Source organism: Macaca mulatta, chromosome 5, assembly GCF_049350105.2.
Source record: "Macaca mulatta isolate MMU2019108-1 chromosome 5, T2T-MMU8v2.0, whole genome shotgun sequence".
NCBI classification, from domain to species: Eukaryota; Metazoa; Chordata; class Mammalia; order Primates; family Cercopithecidae; genus Macaca; species Macaca mulatta.
In genome coordinates, this window is record NC_133410.1 from 8,510,043 (window position 1) to 8,529,597 (window position 19,555).

At 41.8% G+C, this 19,555-nt stretch overlaps 1 protein-coding gene and 1 pseudogene across 6 annotated transcripts in view; one reads left to right on the forward strand and one right to left on the reverse strand.

Moving 5' to 3' along the window:
* The window catches only part of STX18 (syntaxin 18), a 125,575-nt gene that overhangs the window by 63,184 nt on the left and 42,836 nt on the right, over nucleotides 1-19,555 (forward strand). For 3 of the 5 annotated variants that reach the window (XM_028848104.2, NM_001260531.1, XM_078001864.1), the window contains 1 exon segment: nucleotides 8,515-8,582. In XM_028848104.2, coding sequence (XP_028703937.1) covers nucleotides 8,515-8,582 — 68 coding nt within the window. 5 annotated transcript variants of the gene reach the window in all.
* LOC144341119 (RNA polymerase-associated protein LEO1 pseudogene) lies at nucleotides 17,457-18,756 on the reverse strand (annotated as a pseudogene). Its single transcript, XR_013417761.1, has one exon. The product of XR_013417761.1 is annotated as an RNA polymerase-associated protein LEO1 pseudogene (transcript).

Below are 19,555 nucleotides of genomic sequence, written 5' to 3' on the forward strand. Positions count from 1 at the left end.
GCAGGGTCATCTTTGTGGGTAGACTTGCGGAAGCTGAAGGCACACAGGCACTCGGTTTGAGACATACCAAACAAAAATTTATTTTTGAATTTATTTCAAGCCATTTATACAGAATGTGTTAGTTTACTGTCTTCTCATCTGCAAAATGGGGTAATAATGATATCTACCCTAAAGGATTGTTAGGAGAAGCAAGTGGGATGCAAGGATTTAGATTGGTACCTGCCGTATAGTATGTAGTACTCAAAAATTGACTATTAACTTGTGCCACTACTATTTTTTAAAAATAGTTTTTACCCAGTTCCCTTTTGTAGTGAAGCCCAGGGAGATTAAGCAATTTGCTCAAAATTTCAGCTGGCAAAGGTTAAAACTTTAGTGGAGCTTGTAAAATATATGCCTTTCTTCCCAGTTCAGCGGAACTACCTGAAAGAAAAATACAGGACTCAGCAAGAAAAAGCCAAGTGGAGAACCTGGCTTTAGAGTTATGGCCCAATACGAGTGGAGCATGGACCAGAATATACCCTCTGTGCTGGCTGGCCGATCTGAAAAGAGGAGAGGACAGGGCAGCATGCTCTCCCTTCTCCAAATCTTAACACAGGTCTCTCCTCTTCTCTCTAAGAAGACTCAGTAAAGATTGGGAGATAGGCCAGGAAGACTGGTCCAGCTGAAGTCCCTCCACGCAATGCATAGCAGTGGGGAATACGGAATCCCTTCACAGTAAGTGGCAAAGCAGGGAGTAGAACCCAGGCACCTTGGCCAACTCCCTGGATTTCATGCCCATCTTTCTTTTGTCCACCCTGATTCATCCAAGCCCCCCACAGTCTTTTGCCCAGAATTTCTCCTCTGCCCTCTATCCTATTCTAAGCTAAAAACTGGATATAGATTAATTCAAACGGGAGAACGAACCATCCTGGGTGTTGCTTTCATTACTTGTTTAAGCCATGTTTTCAGGTGGCTTGATGATTGATACTCAAAACGCACTGGTCTTTCTGACCATTCTTTTTCCTTTCTTGTATTTGTGGACCTTCTTCTCAATATCCCTATGGGCTTGCCAATCCAAAGCCCCCCATGTCGTAAAACACAAGGAACAGTAGTAGCCAACTTCAGAGGAGACAAATGTCCATCAGTGAAAACTTTTTTTTTTTTTGCCGATCTTTCTGTATGCAAGTGTAGTTAATTTTTTAAAAAGTCAACATATACAAATACTCTCACAAATACTTTCATGAAGCTCAGTTTATTTCTATGAAGAAAAAATCAGACCTAACTAAGCTAAACATAACATGAACACTGTGAGTCATACAGGTCTGTGATCAATGCCAATTCTTCCATTTATTAGCCTCGTGACCTTGCATAGGTTTGTTTCCATGTTTACTAGGTGGGGCAGGAGGAGGTAATCTGATTCATACGATCGTTATAGAGGGGTGGAAACCACAGAGCATACATCAAGCAGTTTATGCACTACCTGGCACACACGTAGAGGGTGCTCTGTAAGTAGTGGTCACGATTGGGTAAAGTCAAGCGTGTACTGCATGTTGAATGGAGATGTAGTACAAAAAGAAAAGAACAGGTTGATGTTGATATTGCCCACATGGAGGCTTTTTCTCAGTTCCCAGGTGCTTCCTTGCAAATATAGTACTGGAAAACTGTAGTTGTGACTTGCCAGGATTTTGTGTAAATTTGGCAGTTAAGAACTCAAGACTGGTACTTAGACTGGCTGGATTGGATCCAGGCTTCAACCCACATGTCCCTGAGGAAATTTCTTATCTTCCCTCTGACTCAGTTTTCTCATCCATAGGGCAGTCATGATGCTGTCACTGCCTCCTGGGCATTGCTGGGAGAAGTGGATGAGTAGCACACGCAGAGCTCTTTTGGACTTCCGCCTGACTGGGAGTGAGTTCTCAGTGAAAGTTTTGTTGTTGTTGTTGTTTTTGAGTAGCATTGATCCTGTTAAATGGAATTTAAGCAAAGATTGCAAGTACTTAGAAATAAAGTAGCCAAAGATCGTTGGGATTTAGTTGTTAAGTAAGAGTTGTTCCTAGTTTGGTAGCAGAAAATCTCTACCTCAAAATGACTAAAAATGTTAAAAAGAAGAAAGTACTACATGAGTTTGTTTTGTTTTTTGTTTTGTTTTGTTTTGAGACCGAGTCTTGCTCTGTCACCAGGCTGGAGTGTAGTGGCGTGATCTCGGCGCACTACAACCTCTACCTCCAGGGTTCAAGCGATTCTCCTGCCTCAGCCTCCCAAGTAACTGGGATTACAGGCATGTGCGTCACCATGCCTGGCTAGTTTTTTTTTGTTTTGTTTTTTTGTTTTTTTGTTTTTTGTTTTTTTTTGTATTTTTTTGTATTTTTAATAGAGACAGGGTTTCACCATGTTGGCCAGTCTGGTCTTGAACTCCTGACCTCAAGTGACTCGCCCACCTCAGCCTCCCAAAGTGCTGGGATTACAGGCTTGAGCCACTGCCCAAGCCCCGAGATTTTTTTAAATAACATGTTATTATGGAAGATTTCAAATATATACTAAAGTAGAATAGCACAAGGAACGCCCCATGTAAGCATGTACTCACCTTCAGCCATAAGCAACTGAGGACTCATCCTGTTGCATCTGTTACCTCCCCCTGTCTTATTGTGAAGCAAATCCTGGGCATTGTATAATTTTACTTGTAAGTTGTTCAGTGTATATCTCTAAAAGATAAGGATTCTAAAAACAGAAAGATAAATGAAAACATAATCCTAATACATAATATCATTATTACATCTAAATGAAATTTATTATTTCTTAATATCACTAAATATTAAGTAGGAGATTTTTTAGTGAAATAACAACAATATACAATGGACATGAAAATGACTTCAACATCAAATGAAACTAAAAAACACCAACATAATTTAACAGTACTGAGGGAGCCCATACTAGTTCAGCGTAATGGTTAAGGGTTAAGGGTTCTGGTTCCGGCTCGGTCAGTCTTGAGCTTTGGTTTCCTTCCACTAAGAATATCTGTTTCCACAGGTAATCAGAGTTAAGTGAAATAGCTCATTTACATTAGTAGAGAGGAGACATTAAATAAATATTACATTCCTTTCCTTTTTCTTTTACCTACAGTTCAATTCTTGTTTTAAACTACAGTTTATGTCAGAAATACAGAATTCTCTATTCTTTGTCCATACCCTTCCTCTCTGGTGGAGACATATTTAATATGGTGGTGTAATCAAACCATAGCTCACTGATGAAAACTCTTTTCCGTGGTAGACCATCAGTCTGATGGAAGACTGTGCACTTGTGAGGACACATGATCTTGGGAAGCTGTTAGGTTGCCCAGTCTTAGTAGATTTCACATGGTGATGCTGCACCTTCTGAACCCACCTCACTGACTTTTCTAGGAGAACTGTTTATTTGCACAGACCTCTAGCTTGTCTCTCTTCATTTTTAAAATTCACTCGGGTCTCTCTTCATTTTTAAAACTCACTCAGTTATCTAGATGCAGTCTATGTGATACATTTGATACCTTTTTGATACACCTAGTACATCAGGATGTATCAGATCTTGAAGCCTTTTCTGTTGGATCTCCTTTTTTTCTCCTCCTCCCTTTCCCCCCCCTTTACCCCTTTCCAACATTTAGGCACTAGTGGGTGTACAAAAATGAACAAGACAGAGATGCCAACCTCAAGGAACTTACTTGAAGTCTAGTGGGTATCACAGATAAATACTTCTAATGTAATGTGGAAAGTGCAAACAGTTATCTACAAAATATAGAGGGAGGTATTAGCGAAGGCTGCGTAGAGGAGGTGTCATTTAAGCATAGCCTGAAAGATGGAATGGGGTTTGGGATAAAGGAAGGCTTTCCAGGCAGAGAAAGAGCAGTTACAAAGACACAGAGCAGTGAAAATGGTGTGTTCCTCCTGCTGTCCAGGCCTGTGAGGTGCCTCAAAACATGGGTTCAGCATCCAAAGCACTCCCAGTTTTTAGCCCTTGCATCTTGTTACCTACTTGGTCCCACAGAGACTTCACCAATGATCCCTTTTTTCCCTGTGCCCTTTCCCCACATCATTCAGTGAGATCAAAACTGTTAGAAATTGACACTAGTTTTAGATCCTTAAAATACACTTTTATTTTACTCTGATTTCCTTATCAAAGTTTACACCAGAATGGCCTTTCTCTTTTTAGAAGTAAGAGGCATTCTCTTTATGTATATACTTATTCCTGCTTTATCATATTAAGTGACTCTTCCAAAACTAGCACTACATATGGAAACATTTAAAGTCCAAAACATAGGCCGGATATGGTGGCTCATGCCTGTAATCCCAGCGCTTTGGAAGGCCAAGGGGGGAGGATCACTTGAGCCCAGGAATTTGAGACCAGCCTAGGCAACATAGCAAGACCCCATATCTGCAAAAAAGAAAAATCCAAAGCGCACAACTACTTAACCTCTCTAAAAATGTGAAAACGTAACAAGCACATCAGAATTGTATGCACTATAATATGCTCTCTTTGCCAGTTTATTCTGAAAAATAGGACTAAGCCTAACAGTAAATAGATTAAGCTTGGCCAAGAGTCTTTATAAAGTTAATGGTAGTCATGTGATTAAACAGTCAAATCATTCTCTACAGAGATAATTGTGTTATGCTATTTGGGGACTTAGGTATGCCTATGTAGATAAATCAAAGATCTATTGAACTTTTTTCTTTGCTGTTGATTTGTCATGATTTTTTTTTAAAGAAATTAATTGAAAATTCAGAGCTCTCGAATTTCTAAAGAAATCTTAATGTTCCTTTATTTTTTCATTCTTAGCATTTAAAATATCATACAATGTGTTCCTGTTAAGTATTGAGTTATTATGCTGATGTTATTTAGTCAGTAATTACTTAACATACCTCTTGTCAAGAATTCCATTTAATCCTGAACCAGCTGCACTCTGTTTTAATAACCTTATTTCATAGAAATTTCCCATTACAGAGCATATGAAGTTGGGATCACATTTGTTAGACTAACTGCAACCTCTTGTATAATAAGTATGTGCTTGTGGGCTCCTGTGGGGCTTGCTTGCTCCTGGCACTCATCCCCAGGCACCATCCCTCCCTTGTAGAATAGAACTAACTAAAAGTAGAGGTGGGCAGCTGGATCTAACCTGTATAGTAGATTCCTCTGGACTTTTCAAAACTTTGTATGGAAAACTTTATGACTTCTAAAAAAAAAAAAAAAAAAAGGAAAACCTGTTGTGGATAGTAAGGCTCTTAGTTTCTCATTGCTGCTGGTGTGTTCGTTTCTCATTGCTGCTGTAACAAATTGCCTCAAACTTGTGGCTTACAACAACACAGATTTATTGTCTTATAGTTCTATAGGTCAGGTGTCCAAAATGGGACTCCCTGAGCTAAAATCAAGGTGTTGGCAGGACTGTGTTCTTTTCTGGAGGCTCTAAGGAAGGCCCATTGCCCTGCCCTTTCCAGCTTCTAGAGGCTGCCCACATTCCTTGGCTTCCTTTCCCCATCTGCAAAACCAGCAACATTGGAATGAGTCTTTCTCACACTGCCTTACTCTCATTCTCCCTCTGCCTCCCACTTCCACATCTACCGAGCCTTGTGATTACATTGGGCCTACCCAGATAATCCAGGATAATCTCTCTACTTTAAGGCAGCCTTAACTCATCTGCTGCATTAATTCCCTGTTGTCATGTAACACCATGTAGTCACAGATTCCAGCGATTAGGAGTTGGACATCTTACAGGGGGATGGGACTGGGGAAGCTGGAAAACCATTATTCTGCCTACCATAGGAGGTATAATCCTTCTGGGATTATTCAGCACCCACCATTTATTCAATATTTAGTAAAAGTTTTTGAGGGTCTGCTTTGTGCCGGGAACTGTGCCTGACAAGCTCTGGGGAAAGAGAGAGGACTCTCTGCCCTCTCCGAGCTTGCAGTCTGGTGAAGGCAAATCCGTCTGTGAACTAGTCATTGTTATCATGAAGGAGCAGGTGCTGAAATAGATGCACTTGTAGCATTTTATGCGGGAATGAGATCTGACTGCAGCTGGGAGTGTAGGGTGAGTATGAGGAGGAAAAGAGAATATTGAACGAGGAGGAAGAATTTGCCTGGGAGAGAATGATGGGTTGGGCATTCCAGGGAAAGGGAGAACCATATGAATATGCAAGTGAGGGGAAGGCCTGGGACTTGGAGGCTGAAGTGTTGCAGGATGGAGGCTGGAGTGGTGCAGGGTATGCGGCAGGGACTTTCAAGGCTGAGTTATGAAGGGCCTTGTGTGCTGCATTTGGGAGTTTGGACTTTTTCCCATTGTTTAGACACTGAGATGACTCATTGGCTGCCCTTTGACAAATCAGTCTGCAGAGCTGCTTCCTTTAACTGCAGTGTATTTTGAAACCAGAATTCACCACTGTCAAGTATATTCTACCCACCCATTTCCCTTGCTTTGCTCATTTATACTGTTCACCTGGCCCCTGGAAGCAGTTGAGTTTTTGACCCCTGGTAGGCAGGGGAGGAGGTAAGGAGATGGAAACCATTGAAGGTTTTAAAACAGAAGAGTAGCTTGGTAAAATCTTGTATGTGATGCAATTAACCCCTTGCTTGCGTATCTCTTAATTTTTTTCCCCAACAGACTTAAAAGTCAGATTTCTGACTAGGCGCGGTGGCTCACGCCTGTAATCCCAGCACTTTGGGAGGCCGAGGCAGGCGGATCGCGAGGTCAGGAGATTGGGACCATCCCGGCTAACATGGTGAAACCCTGTCTCTATTAAAAATACAAAAAAAATTAGCTGGGCATGGTGGCGTGTGCCCGTAGTCCCAGCTACTCCGGAGGCTGAGGCAGGAGAATGGCATGAACCCAGGAGGTGGAGCTTGCAGTGAGTCGAGATCGCGCCACTGCACTCCAGCCCTGGGTGACAGAGCAAGACTCTGTCTCATAAAAAGGAAAAAAAAAAAAAAAAAAAGTCAGATTTCCTGATGCAGCCTAAGTGGAAAGCAGGAACAGGGATTGTAAGGCAGGAAGCAGTGGTACACTGGGAAACGCTGAATTTGGACTTAGTCCTGAGCTTTTGAAACCAAGCTCACATACTAAACATGTAACCTTGGACTAGTCACTTAGCTTTTCCCAAGTGGTTAATGAGAACAGTAGGAATCATAGCACAGCAGGGTTGTTGGGAAGAGAAATAGCCCAAGTACGTGAAAGTGTTGAGCAATGTCAGGGATGGTGGACAGTCTCTCAGTCCTGATTTGCTATCTGTGAAATAAATGAATATTGTGACCATACTTAATTGTTTTTCTTTGATTTGTTTGCTTACAATGCGTTAGGATATTTTTCTGAATCACATTTATAATAAGAGTCTAGACTATGTGGGAAATTTAGCTGAACCCAAACTGACATATCTCCAGACAAACCATGGATGGTTTCTTTTGTGATCAGTGCTATTTTGTATTTAGGCATATATTCATTCCACAGTGTTTATTGATCACCCCTGTGCTGCTTCTTGTGCTTACAACTGTAGGGGAAGCTGAGCAGTTCCTCCATGCATAGTTCTGCCACTGACAAAGAAGTGTGTATTTACAAGTTAGGTCAGAGTACATGGCCATGAATAATTGAGTGCCAAAGAGGGTAGTGTGCAGAAGTCCTTTTAAGATCAGAGCAAAGTGAAAATTAGCCTGGATTGGCCTTGACAGAAAAATTTCCATGGAAGAGACGAAAGTTCAGCAGACCTTGCAAGGCTGGGGCCACGTGTTTAAAACGAGTGCAAAGTGTGTGAGTCGGAAGCTGAAGTAAGATGTCGTCAGAGGACCAGCAGGCCACTGGCTAGTAGTCATTCTCCCTCTGGAAACATGTTTGTCCCCATTGACTGTGGTCTGAGCTTTCTTCCCACCACTTTTTATTTATTTGTGAATTGCTAGTTCCATGCACAGTACCTGACAGGTGCTTTAGAATAGGTTTTTTATTATACTAGAAACAGCCATCACAAACACAGTGCTTTGTTCCTGTACGTTTGAGTTCTTTTTCTTCATCCATGGAAATAGCCCAGAGGAAAGACAGATATTTGCTATGTGGGGATAAATTGTTACCCCTGAATCTTTGCTTTAACTCTGCTGCTCTGCATGGACCCTATTTACAAACCCAACAGCTTCAGCTTTAGAACTGTCCCTTAGGACACTTGGAAGAAGGAATACTTGCTGTACAATTTTAGCTATAAGAAAAGAAAAGGAATTAACCTTTATTGAATGCATGGTATGTAATTACTAGACATGCATTATCTCATTTCATCTTTAAGTTACTTAGAAATCACCTACTTGTAGTGTCATAGGTCCTAACAGTTAGAGGTAGAAGGAACCATCGATGAGAGACTGAGGCCCAGGAATGGTAACTAATTTGTGACTGTAGGAGAGTCTAAAACCAACGGTGCTCAGTTTGTAGCTTCAGAATCTTTCTGCAATTTGTATTTTATTCTCTATTGATTGAAAATTCATTACATGAGTGTAACATATCTATCTATATAAACTGTTGGCTTTCTTTTTTAATTTTAGATTTCTCACATTGGCAAACTGAGAGATTTTCTTCTGGAACACAGGAAAGATTATATTAATGCTTATAGGTAAGTACATATTTTTTTACTAGGACTTTGGTGACTGTGCTCTTTTCTATGCCTATGTTTCTTTTGTGCTTTTTGCCCTCACCTTTTTGTTAATAACTCAGAGTTGTAATGAGGAAGACCAGTTTGGCAGTGGAAAAATCTCCTCAAAGCAAAAGACTCTGCAGTACTGCATGTCCTCAAAGTCATGAAATCACAGTATATCTTCCAGTCTATTTGTATCTCTATATATACCATTATCTCCTGTCAAATGAAACTCACTCCATAAATACTTACAGAGCTGTATTTGAAGTTGGGGACACATGTATTTGTATGCCCTGAACCTGTGGAAGAACAAAGTTTTCAAGCCTCTGCTAAGCTATTTTTGCCCATCTCTTGCTGTCCCAGTCTGTGACACCAGTTTTGCTGTTTTGGTGACGTTCTCATGAGCACATTTCAGTCCTTACCCTCATGTCGCTGGGTCATGACTCCCTCACCAATTCCCAGTCCTTAGTCCTGATGGCCATTTTCTTCTTTTGTCCTTCCCCCGGGCTTTTGACACCTGCTAGAGGCAGCTACACACTCACTTTGGCATAGCCTTCATTTCTTAGGGCACTTTTGATGAATCCTTCTGTTCATCCCCTAATGTTACTCATGGTGACATTCCTTCTGGTGGCTAGCTCCAGTTTCTACTCAGTAGCCAGAGTCTTTTTTAAACTTTAATTGGATTATGTCGCCACCTGAGTAAACCCACCATGAATACCATGTTGCAATTAGGATTAATACCAGCCTCTACACTGCGGTCTCCTTGCTCCTGACCTAGCCCCTGGCCTCATTTCAAACACCGCCTTCCCACCATGGTGCTCCAGCCATGCCAGCCTTCCTTGAAGGTGCCATGCCCTTTCCTGGTGCAGGGCCTGGGCGTGTGCTGTTCCTTCTCTTCCCATGGTGGTTTCCTTTTCAAACTTAAAGGCTCAACTTAATACTCCCTCTTCCGAGAGGCCTTCTCTCACTACCCTTTATAAAATAGGTCACTTCTGTTAGTTTCTCCACCCTGTATATTTTCTTCAGTAACTAAACACAATTTGTAATTATTTAATAATTATAGTTTACGTCACCAGGCTGTACATGTCATGAGGTCAAGGACCTTGTCAGGTTTCCATCATGTTTCCGTAGTTCCTCACCCATATTTGGCACTCAGTAAATACTTGTTGAATGAATGATTTCCTCCTAGTCCTAAAGTCCATGACTAGCACAGCAGTTCTCAAGTGTGGTGATTTTGCACCCCAGGGGACATTTGCAATGTCTGGAGAAATTTTTGTTTGTCCCAAGAGGAGTGCTGCAAGCATTTAGTGGGTAGAGACCAGGAATGTGCAAAACTCTGGACAACTCTCCACAACAGGGACTTACCCAGCCCCAAACTGAGGAGGTGCTGACATTGAGATCCCCTGCTCCAGCTTGACCCCTCACTCCAGATTAAACTTCCTGGTTCGTCACAGGTTTATTGAATTCTAGATGCTTAGGGCACATCGGGGAATAAAATACAAGTATTCCTGCCCTCATGGCGCTTGCATTCTCGTGGGCTGGCAAAGACAAGCACTACGTGTATAGTACATTAGGTCATAGGTCCTACAGAAAGAAAAGGAAGAGTGGAACCAAGGTAACAAGGATCGGGAGTGCTGGGAAAGCTCGTGATTCTTACACAGAGTAGTCAGGACAGGCCCCATTGAGGTGGCATCAAAGCCTACTCCTCTGTGAAGTTTGGAACCTCTGATAGGATCTCTCAGTTCCCTCCTCATCTCATCGCGTTCTTTCCACCTGTCATAGAGAAACCCCTCTCTTTGTTTTTAAGGATACTGTCCTACATGTGTATAAACTAAAGGGAAGAAAAGAGCCAGATGACCAAAAATAGCTGGGAATCATGAGTGCAGCGGTGCCTGAGAAGCAGTGCGAGCGCATCCTTTGTCTCATCCCTCACACTGCCTCTCAGGTACTGCTGTATTCATGATTTCCTGGCCGGTTTTCATCATCTGGCTCTCTTCTTCCCTTTAGTTTATACATGTGGTGCGAGCGCATCCTTTGTCTCATCCCTCACACCGCCTCCCAGGTACTGCTGTATTCATGATTCCCAGCTATTTTTGGTCATCTGGTTCTTCCTTTTAGCTTGTACGTTTGACCTTGCTTGCTTCTTAAGCCACAGGCACTGTCACTTCATTTCACGTCAGTGCCAAACACAGGGAGAAAGTCTAATCAGGGATCAGCCAACTTTCTGTAAGAGCCAGATAGTATAGTTTAGGCTCTGTGGGCCACGTATGGTTTCTGTTGCATATTGTTTTGTTTTGTTTTTTTACAACCTTTAAAAACCTTTAACCATTCTTAGTTCTCAGACCACAGGGAGCCATGCCTGCAGGGTAGACTTGGGCTACAGACTGCAGTTGACGTGACCTCTGCTTCCTCACCTTTTACTCCACGCCAACCATATGGCTTGGTTTCCATCATTTTTCTGAAATTTTTCTCCTAATGCTCCTCTGTGACTTCCTAATCACCAAATCCAGTGGCTTTTCCTTAAGGGGAATATAAATAGACTTGTATGGTACACACTCTGGTGTGTCTACCTTCTTTTACTCCACATGTTTTTGAAGTTCTTGCATGTTGTGTATACCAGTAGTTTGTTCCTTTTTGTTGCTTTATTATTTGTAATATTCCATTGTGTGAAGTTACCACAGTTTGCTTATCCATTTATCTAATAGAGAATACTGGACTGTTTCCACTTTGAGACTAGTAGGAATAAAGCCTTTGTGAGTAGCATCTTCCACAAGTCTCTTTGTGGACATACTGATTTATTTCCTTTGAATAAATACCTAAGGGTGAAATTAGTGGGTCATACAAATGGTAGGTGCATGCTTAGCATTAAAATAAACTACCAAGCAGTTTCCCAAAGTGGTTTTTCATTCCTTGTAGCAATGCATGAGAGTTATAATTGCTGCCTATCCTTGCCAGCATATGGTGTAAATAGGCTTTTCGATTTTAACCGTGATAATGTAACCGAGCACAGGCTCAGCTGCTCACTGCTTGCAAAGCCAATAACAAGAACAAAAAGAAGGTGACTTTATTTCCAGAGCAAGCGGTGGGAAGGCAGGAGCGGTGCTGAGTACTAGGTCTGTGTGTCTCTTTCTGCTGGTACCTGTCATCTCAGGCTGGCGACATGTCAGCAATGGCCAGGTTGTAGACTACCCGCCTTGAGGTAATCTCTGGAATTTTGCAATTAGATCTCCATGCTCAGTCTATCTCAAGTTAGCCCCTGGAACTTCCAGGTAAGCACATAATTAGATACAGTTAGGTAAATATGCATGTGTGGTGTTTCAGAGAAAGTATGTTTCAAGGCTGTATTCTAAGACTAAGGAGGAAAAAAAGGGTTTCTGCAGTAAGCCTTAGGATTACATCTTGAGACTAGGGAGAAAAGAGAAAAAGGAATAAAAAGTTTTAAAGTGTGCTTTCAGGCTATCCTGTCCAATTCCGGTGATAAATGTGAAATGGCAAGTCACTGTACTTGAAGCATGTCCTTCTCTAATGAGAATGGTGTTAAGTGCCTTGATGGTTTTTTCTCAGCTCTTCTACTTTGCCACAGTTTTTGATCCTGTTGACCATCATCAGTTTCTTGAAATTTCCTATTTCCTTGACTTCCACTGCAGTATTTTTTGGCTTCTCTCACCACTCGTTTTTGCCTCTTTGTCCTTCATCTATCCCCTAAGAACTCCAGGGCTCTGTTTCAGGCCCTTTTCTTTTATTTGTCTCTACTTTGCTTAGGAAAAAAAGTTCTACCTACCTAGCTACCCTCCCACCCATCCCCCACCCATGTCCACCTTATGTTTCCATCCTGAATGTTTATTCTGTATTAGGTACTCTGATAAGCACCAATTAGTCATATTTTATCTCATTTGGTCCTCACATCAACCCTGTGAGGGAGGTACTGCTGTTAAGCCTGTGTGGCAGGCAGGCAATGAAAGCGTAGTGATGACATAACCTGAAGATCACAGCTGGTGAGCCTCTGGCCAGGGCAGGCCATGGAATCCTTGCCCTTCCCCACCACACATTCTTACTACCTACTGTGGCTTCCTCTCTTGCCAGTATGCCAGTAATGAAACCACCTTTGCAAAGGTTGTAACAGTGAGAAAATTATGACAGCAAACGAGATCTAACCTAATCAACTCTGTCTTGCCTTTAACCTCCCAGATGCCCTTGATCATTACCGGTCGTAGGCCAAACTGACTTTGGGAGGAAGTTAATTTATAGTTTTAACTTTGAAACAAACACGATAACAGCCCCTCCTGGAAACAAACCCCCTTCTTGCTTGAGAACAAGGCCACTTTTGTAAAACCAACAAATTACCCACGAGATTAGAAATTATGGCTCAGGACTCATGTAGCCAGAAGCCGGAAGACCACTAACCTCCCCAATTGCTCCTATAGATAGCATTACTGCTGTGAAACCTAAGATTGATGTTTGAGATATTTTCAGACCCCACATTTTGATGGATCAGCTGGCACCATGCAGACCAGGACACTGACTCATCTGGTCTTATGGCCCCCACCCAAAAAATGACTCTGTGCAAGAGGACAGCTTCAACTCCCTAGGATTTCATCCTTAATCCGACCAATCAGCATTCCCCATTCCCTAGCCCCCTGCCCACCAAACTAGCGTTAAAAACCCAGCCTCCAAATCTTCAGGGAGGCTGATTTGAGTAATAATAAAACCCCAGTCTCCCTTTTAGACAGCTCTATGTATATTTAACTCTTTCTCTATTGTAGTTCCCCTGTCTTGATAAATCGGCTCTATCTGGGCAGTGGGCAAGATGAACCTGTCAGGTGATTACAGTTGTTCCAAAATGCATGTCATTAGCACAGGCTTCTCCCAGTCCCCATTGCCACTGTCCTGCTCGCCCAGCACCTGTGAGCAGCACCGTTCTCATGCATGCTGCCCACTCCTCCCATCCGCTCTAGAGTGCTTCAGTACAGCCTTTGTCACTTGCCTGATCTTTGTTCTCAACTCCCTGCTCTTTGGCCCTTCCTCTCCTGGTCTGTCTGGAAGGCACAGGTGTAGTCCTTATCATCGTAGATGGAATCACACGCTTCCCTCTTCAAATCCCTTTTCTGCCTGCAGGATGTGGCCCATCCATACTTCTTAGATAAGCAAGACTTTTCATTACCCTCACCCACTTTTCCATCCTACCCCTTTCCTTCACGTGCCCTGCAGCTGCATTCAGAGTTAATATTTGTTCTGCCTCCAGGCCTCTACTCACACTGTCATCATGGCTGGTTGCTCTTCGCTCTGATCCACACATTACATGTTCACACGCTTCCATCCTGAGAGACCCATTTCTCACCACCACCTTCTCAGTAGAGCCTGCCCTGGCCCTGCCTTCCTATCTGAAAGCCATCTCTCCTGCCTCTGAATACTGACAGCTCTTTTTCTATGCTTTTCTTATGGTACTTCTGACATGTGCCTGGTAGAAGAGTTATTTGTTCATAATCACCTCTACCGCATTTCTTGAGGTGAAAAACTGTCCTACTCATCTCTGCATGTTTATAGTGCCATGATTTGATCAATTTGATTAATTCATCAGTTTATTCATTCTGCAGTTATTTATTGAGTGCCTACCATGTGCCACAGACTATGCCAGGCATGGAGTATAAAATAGTGAACGAACACAAACATGTTTGTCCCTGCCTTCATGGAGCTGCTAAAGTATTCATGCCAACAGGTAACATTGCAGATATGACAGGTACTGCAAAAACAGAGTACAGGTAGCCTTTTATTTTTCCAGCTTTTAAGTTCTGGGGTACATGTGTAGGATGTGCAGGTTTGTTACATAGGTAAATGTGTGCCATGGTGGTTTGCTGCACAGATCATCCCATCACCTAGGTATTAAACCCAGCATCCATTAGCTGTTCTTCCTGATGCTCTCCCTTCTCCCACCCCCCACCCTCCAACAGGCCCCAGTTTTTATTGTTCCCCACCGCCTCGTGTCCATGCATTCTCATAATTCAGCTCCCATTTATAAGTGGGAACATGTGGTATTTGGTTTTCTGTTCTTAGGTTAGTTTGCTGAGGATAATGGATTCCAGCTCCATCCATGTCCCTGCAAAGGACATGATCTCATTCATTTTTATGGCTGCATAGTATTCTATGGTGTATATGTTCCACATTTTCTTAATCTCGCCTGTCATTCATTGATGGGCATTTAGGTTGATTACATGTCTTTGCTATTGTAAATAATGCAGTGATGAACATATAAGTACTTGTCCATGTATCTTTATAATTGATTTATATCCCTTTGGGTAGACACCCAGTAATGGGATTTCTGGGTCAAATGGTATTTCTGCCTCTAGGTCTTTGAGGAATGGCCACACTGTCTTCCACAGTGGTTGAACTAATTTATGCTCCCACCAACAGAACAAAGATACCAACATACCAGAATCGCTGGGATGCAGCTAACGCAGTGTTAAAAGGGAAATTTATAGCACTAAATGCCCACATCAAAAGCTAAAAAGATCTCAAGTTAACAACCTAACATCAAAACTAAAAGAACTAGAGAGCCAAGAGCAAACTAACCCCAAAGCTAGCAGAAGACAAGAAATAACCAAGATCAGAGCTGAACTGAAGGAGATAGAGATGCCAAAAAAAAAAAAAAAAAAAAAAACCCTTCAAAAAAATCAATGAATCCAGGAGCCATTTTTTTGGAAAAATCCAGGTTTTTGGAAAACATTAATGAGATAGACTGTTATCTAGACTAATAAAGAAGAAAACAGAGAAGATTTAAATAAACACAGTCAGAAATGTTAAGAGGGATGTCACCACTGACCCCACAGGAATACAACTACATGGAAATCGAACAACCTGTTCCTGAATGACTCTTGGGTAAATAGTGAACTTAAGACAGAAATCAAGAAGTTCTTTGAAACTAATGTGAACAGGTAGCTTTTGAGGAATTTAGCCTTGTCAGAGAAAGTGTCCTTGAAGAAGTGACATTTGAGAAGAGCTCTGAAGGAGTAGAGTTACCTAGGTAAAGCAAGAAGGAAGGAAGGGAATTCAAATGCAAAGGGGTTAGCACATGCGTACACCCTGTGGACAGCATCTGCCCTATTGTGAAACATGCAGAGATGAAAAAGATAGTTTCTCACGCACTAAATATTTAGCGAGCAGATGAAGGAATGATGCGAGTCATCAAAAATGCCATTTGGAAAGAAAGAGAAAAAAAACATTCTAACCAACACTTCTAAAACAATTTCTGGAATAGACTCCAGCTCTCCACAGGCAGTGGCAGCACGGGTGTCTTGTCTCTGTCTCTTCCCCTAGCTCCATTTGCACTGGCTTTAGGATGGCATTTTACCGTAGGACTCATCTTCAAATGTGTTATGTAAATTAATGAAAAAGTTGGATTTGACAGATAAGGTAACATCATTAGGAGCATCTTTTTAGGATTTCCTCTTTATGAAACAAGGAGTGGTAGTATTTCAGAAGCCTTCCTGTCACAAAGATAGAGAATATAAAATAAATCCTGCTTTTTTTTAACTTTGTCAATATACGCAAAAATGGAAATATGTCCTATAAATTCTCCAACAGAGAAAAATAATTATACCCCAGTTGAATTTTAAATAATCCTTGATGCTTTGTCTGCTTACACTTAACATACATAGGCAATTTTATGCTTTTAAATGCATTTCATTTGCGTTATTTTGGAATATACTAAACTAATTATATAATTATTCTGATGCATAGTACCAAGGAAACCTTATTTTTAAGTTCTCAGTTAAAATAGTTGGTTAACACTAGATCGTAGTGTCATTTTTATTTCTAAAGGTGTGTATGTGTATCAAATACTAATTTGATAGGCTGTGAAAATGGAAGCTACAGGGATTTTGTAAAACGTTACAAAACTTGTATAAAGCTCTCAATTTGTAGCTTCTTTCTTTAGTATCTGACAACTTAGGCTGACAAAGTGGTTGTAAATATCTTTTATAGAAATCCCTTTTTAACTTCCCTTTTCCTTGAAAAGACATCCAGCAAAGTAAATGCTTTGAGTGCTGGTTCGATTCACACCACTCCTTACAAACCATATGAATCTGTGAAACTCAGTGTCTTCCTCCAGTACCAGAGGTCAGCAAATACAGCCACAGGCCAAATCTACATTTTAAATATACATTTAAATGTAGTTACATATTTTAATGTTGGGAAAAATAGTCACGATATTTTATCACATGTGAACATTATATGAAATTCAAATTTCAGTGTCCATAATAAAGTTTTATTGGCACACAGCCACGTTCATTTGTCTACATATTGTCTAGGGCTGCTTTTATGCTACAACAGCAGAGTTGAGTAGCTATGATGGGCTACAAGGCCCACAAAGTCTAACATGTTTACTCTCTGGCGCTTTTCAGAAAAGCTTTGCAAAGCCGGTAGTGGGAGGGATAATCACTCAGGTAGCAGTGGAGAGGTTCAAAGCAGACAGTATGATTGAAATGCAATGTGAAAAGAACAACACAGTGGCATCCAGGTGTTCTTCTGGAACTTTGTAGTTGTTTTAAGCTTTCAATGTAATAGTGATGTTAAGGCAGTTATTATACTCAAACAGCAAAAGGAGGCTCCTGCACACTGTTTTTCGGTGTTCCCAGACTACCGCAGCATGGACTCTCGTCTCAGTACAGTAAAGAGGGCCTAAGCCTTCCCCTTTCCCAGCTGTAAGGGCAGCAAATGCTAGGACTGAGGATCAGGTTCTCTGGGGGCCAGTGCCAGCTCTGCCACTTACAGGCAGATAACTTCAGGAGATTGAACTGTTGTCCCCGAGGCAGTCTTCGTCTTGTTAGGTCCATCGCCTCATTCTAGAAACTCAGTCTTTTTTTTTTTTTTTTTTTTTTTGCTTTTAAATTGTTTTATTACAATTAAAATTACACAAAAGCAAATCGATTCATTTCAATCAAAATAACTCATGTTTACATATTTATAACTACAATAAAATATATAAAATATTTTCATATTTCATACTTCAATCATCTTCGTCTTCTTCTTCATCACTGATCACGTACTTCTTATGCTTTTTATTTGCTTTATCATCATCTTCTGCTTTTCTCTTTCCAGAAGGTTCACCCTCCTCATCACTGGTAAGTTTCTTTGCTTTGAGTAATCTTTGAGCCTTATCTTCTTCTGACCCCTCATCACTGTCTGATGAATAGATTCTGGCTCGTTCCTCTCGAATGCCCCCTTTATATCGGTTTTTAATGGCAGCCAAGCTGATGGACTCCTCGCCTTCCTCCTCCTCATCATATCGATCAGGTTCCAGGTAACTGGCACTCAGCCCCCGCTGGTGCTGTTTCTCTCTCATTCGGCGCTGCTGAGATTCCCTACGTATGGAAGCCCTCAAACGTTCTTCTTCTTTCTTAATCATTTCTGTGCGTTGGCATTCAGGATCACGACCAGCCATTGACAAGATTCTAAAGCATGTCCCTGCATTTAGGCAATGAAGTGTTTGATGTGTACAAAGCCCCACTGCAGGGCGACCACAATCATCTTTTTATAAGACAAGGTACTGGTCTACAGGGACAAGCAGTCTTTAAAACGAAACTCACCTTCAGACCTCACTCTACGGACAGTGCCACACATAGAAAGATGACTCTGTCGCTTGCAGATAGGTGTTCAAAGACACAGAAGATCAGTCTTTTTTTTTAAAGGTGGTTTTGCAGTGTTGCCCAGGTTAGCTTCAAAATCCTGAGCTCACGTGATCCTCAGCCTCCTGAGTAGTTGGGACTGTAGGCATATGACATGGTGCTTAGCTAGAAACTCAGTCTTTTACTCATTTTCCCGAAGCCAGTTGTTCATTGCCAACTCATGCATACTGAATTCTACTCCACCCCCTGTTTTGGTCCCTGTGAAAGAGCATGGGCTTTGGGGTCAGTCATACCTAAGTTCCAATCCCGATCCTGCCATGTATTTATCATGTGAATGACTATAACTCACCTTTGTGCTAGTTTTCTTTTTTATAAAATGTGGATAATGTTCTTGTGAGGATTAAATTAGATGGGTATGAGAGTTCCTGACACATAGAAGTCTCTTGGTGAATGATAATTGAATTGGAACCCCATTTGACCTATGATGCGGTTCCTGGGGGTTGGAGGGTATTGGTTATTGAACAAGACAAAACCCACCTCTGTTTTCTGCCAGAGAGTTGGGAGGAGGCAGAAAGAAAGAAAGAAACAGAGGCAGGAGTCAGATCAACACAGTGGAGACCCTTTATCATTGGTAAAATCTAGGTTGGCAGACAAAGCTTAGGTTTGCAGGCGGGTGGCCTTGCTGATACTCTGCTCCTGAATTAGACACTCACTCAGCCATTAGTGCCACTGAGCAGTCGCAGCCCCTGGAGCACAGACAGCAGGGACAGGCCCCTTTGCAACATAGGAGAGAGAGGAACAGAGCAGAACCTCTGCTGTCTCTAAGTAGGCAAAAGAGAGGAGAGAAAGCTGTGAGGAGTAATGCACACCCCGTGCTTTCTGCCGGGGGGCCAGAGGGAGGAGGCTCTGGGAGGAAGCAAGGTGTCATTCGGGGAAGTTGGTTCCCATAGAAACATGAGGATTAGGGAATAAGCAATCCCTCCGGTAGCCCAGGTTCTGTCCAGATGAAGAAAGGCCACCCTTACTATCTCTCATCGAGTTCTCCCTCCCAAAGGTAGTAGACAGCTTAAAGCCTTTCTTTTTCACTCTTCTGCCCTCCCAATGCAATGTGCAGGCCTTGGCCTGCTCCTAGGAACATTTTATGTGGAGTATGATCATGGAATTGAAAGAATATGTGTAGAAATATTGCCTTCAGACCTATGAGGCTTTGTTAGTTTGACACAATTAGGAAGCTGTAATTTTTTCCAGAATGTAGAACTCAGACTTTATTGACCCATTTAATTTTTTTTAATAATGACATTTTACTAGAGCAGAACAGCATGTAACCTAGAT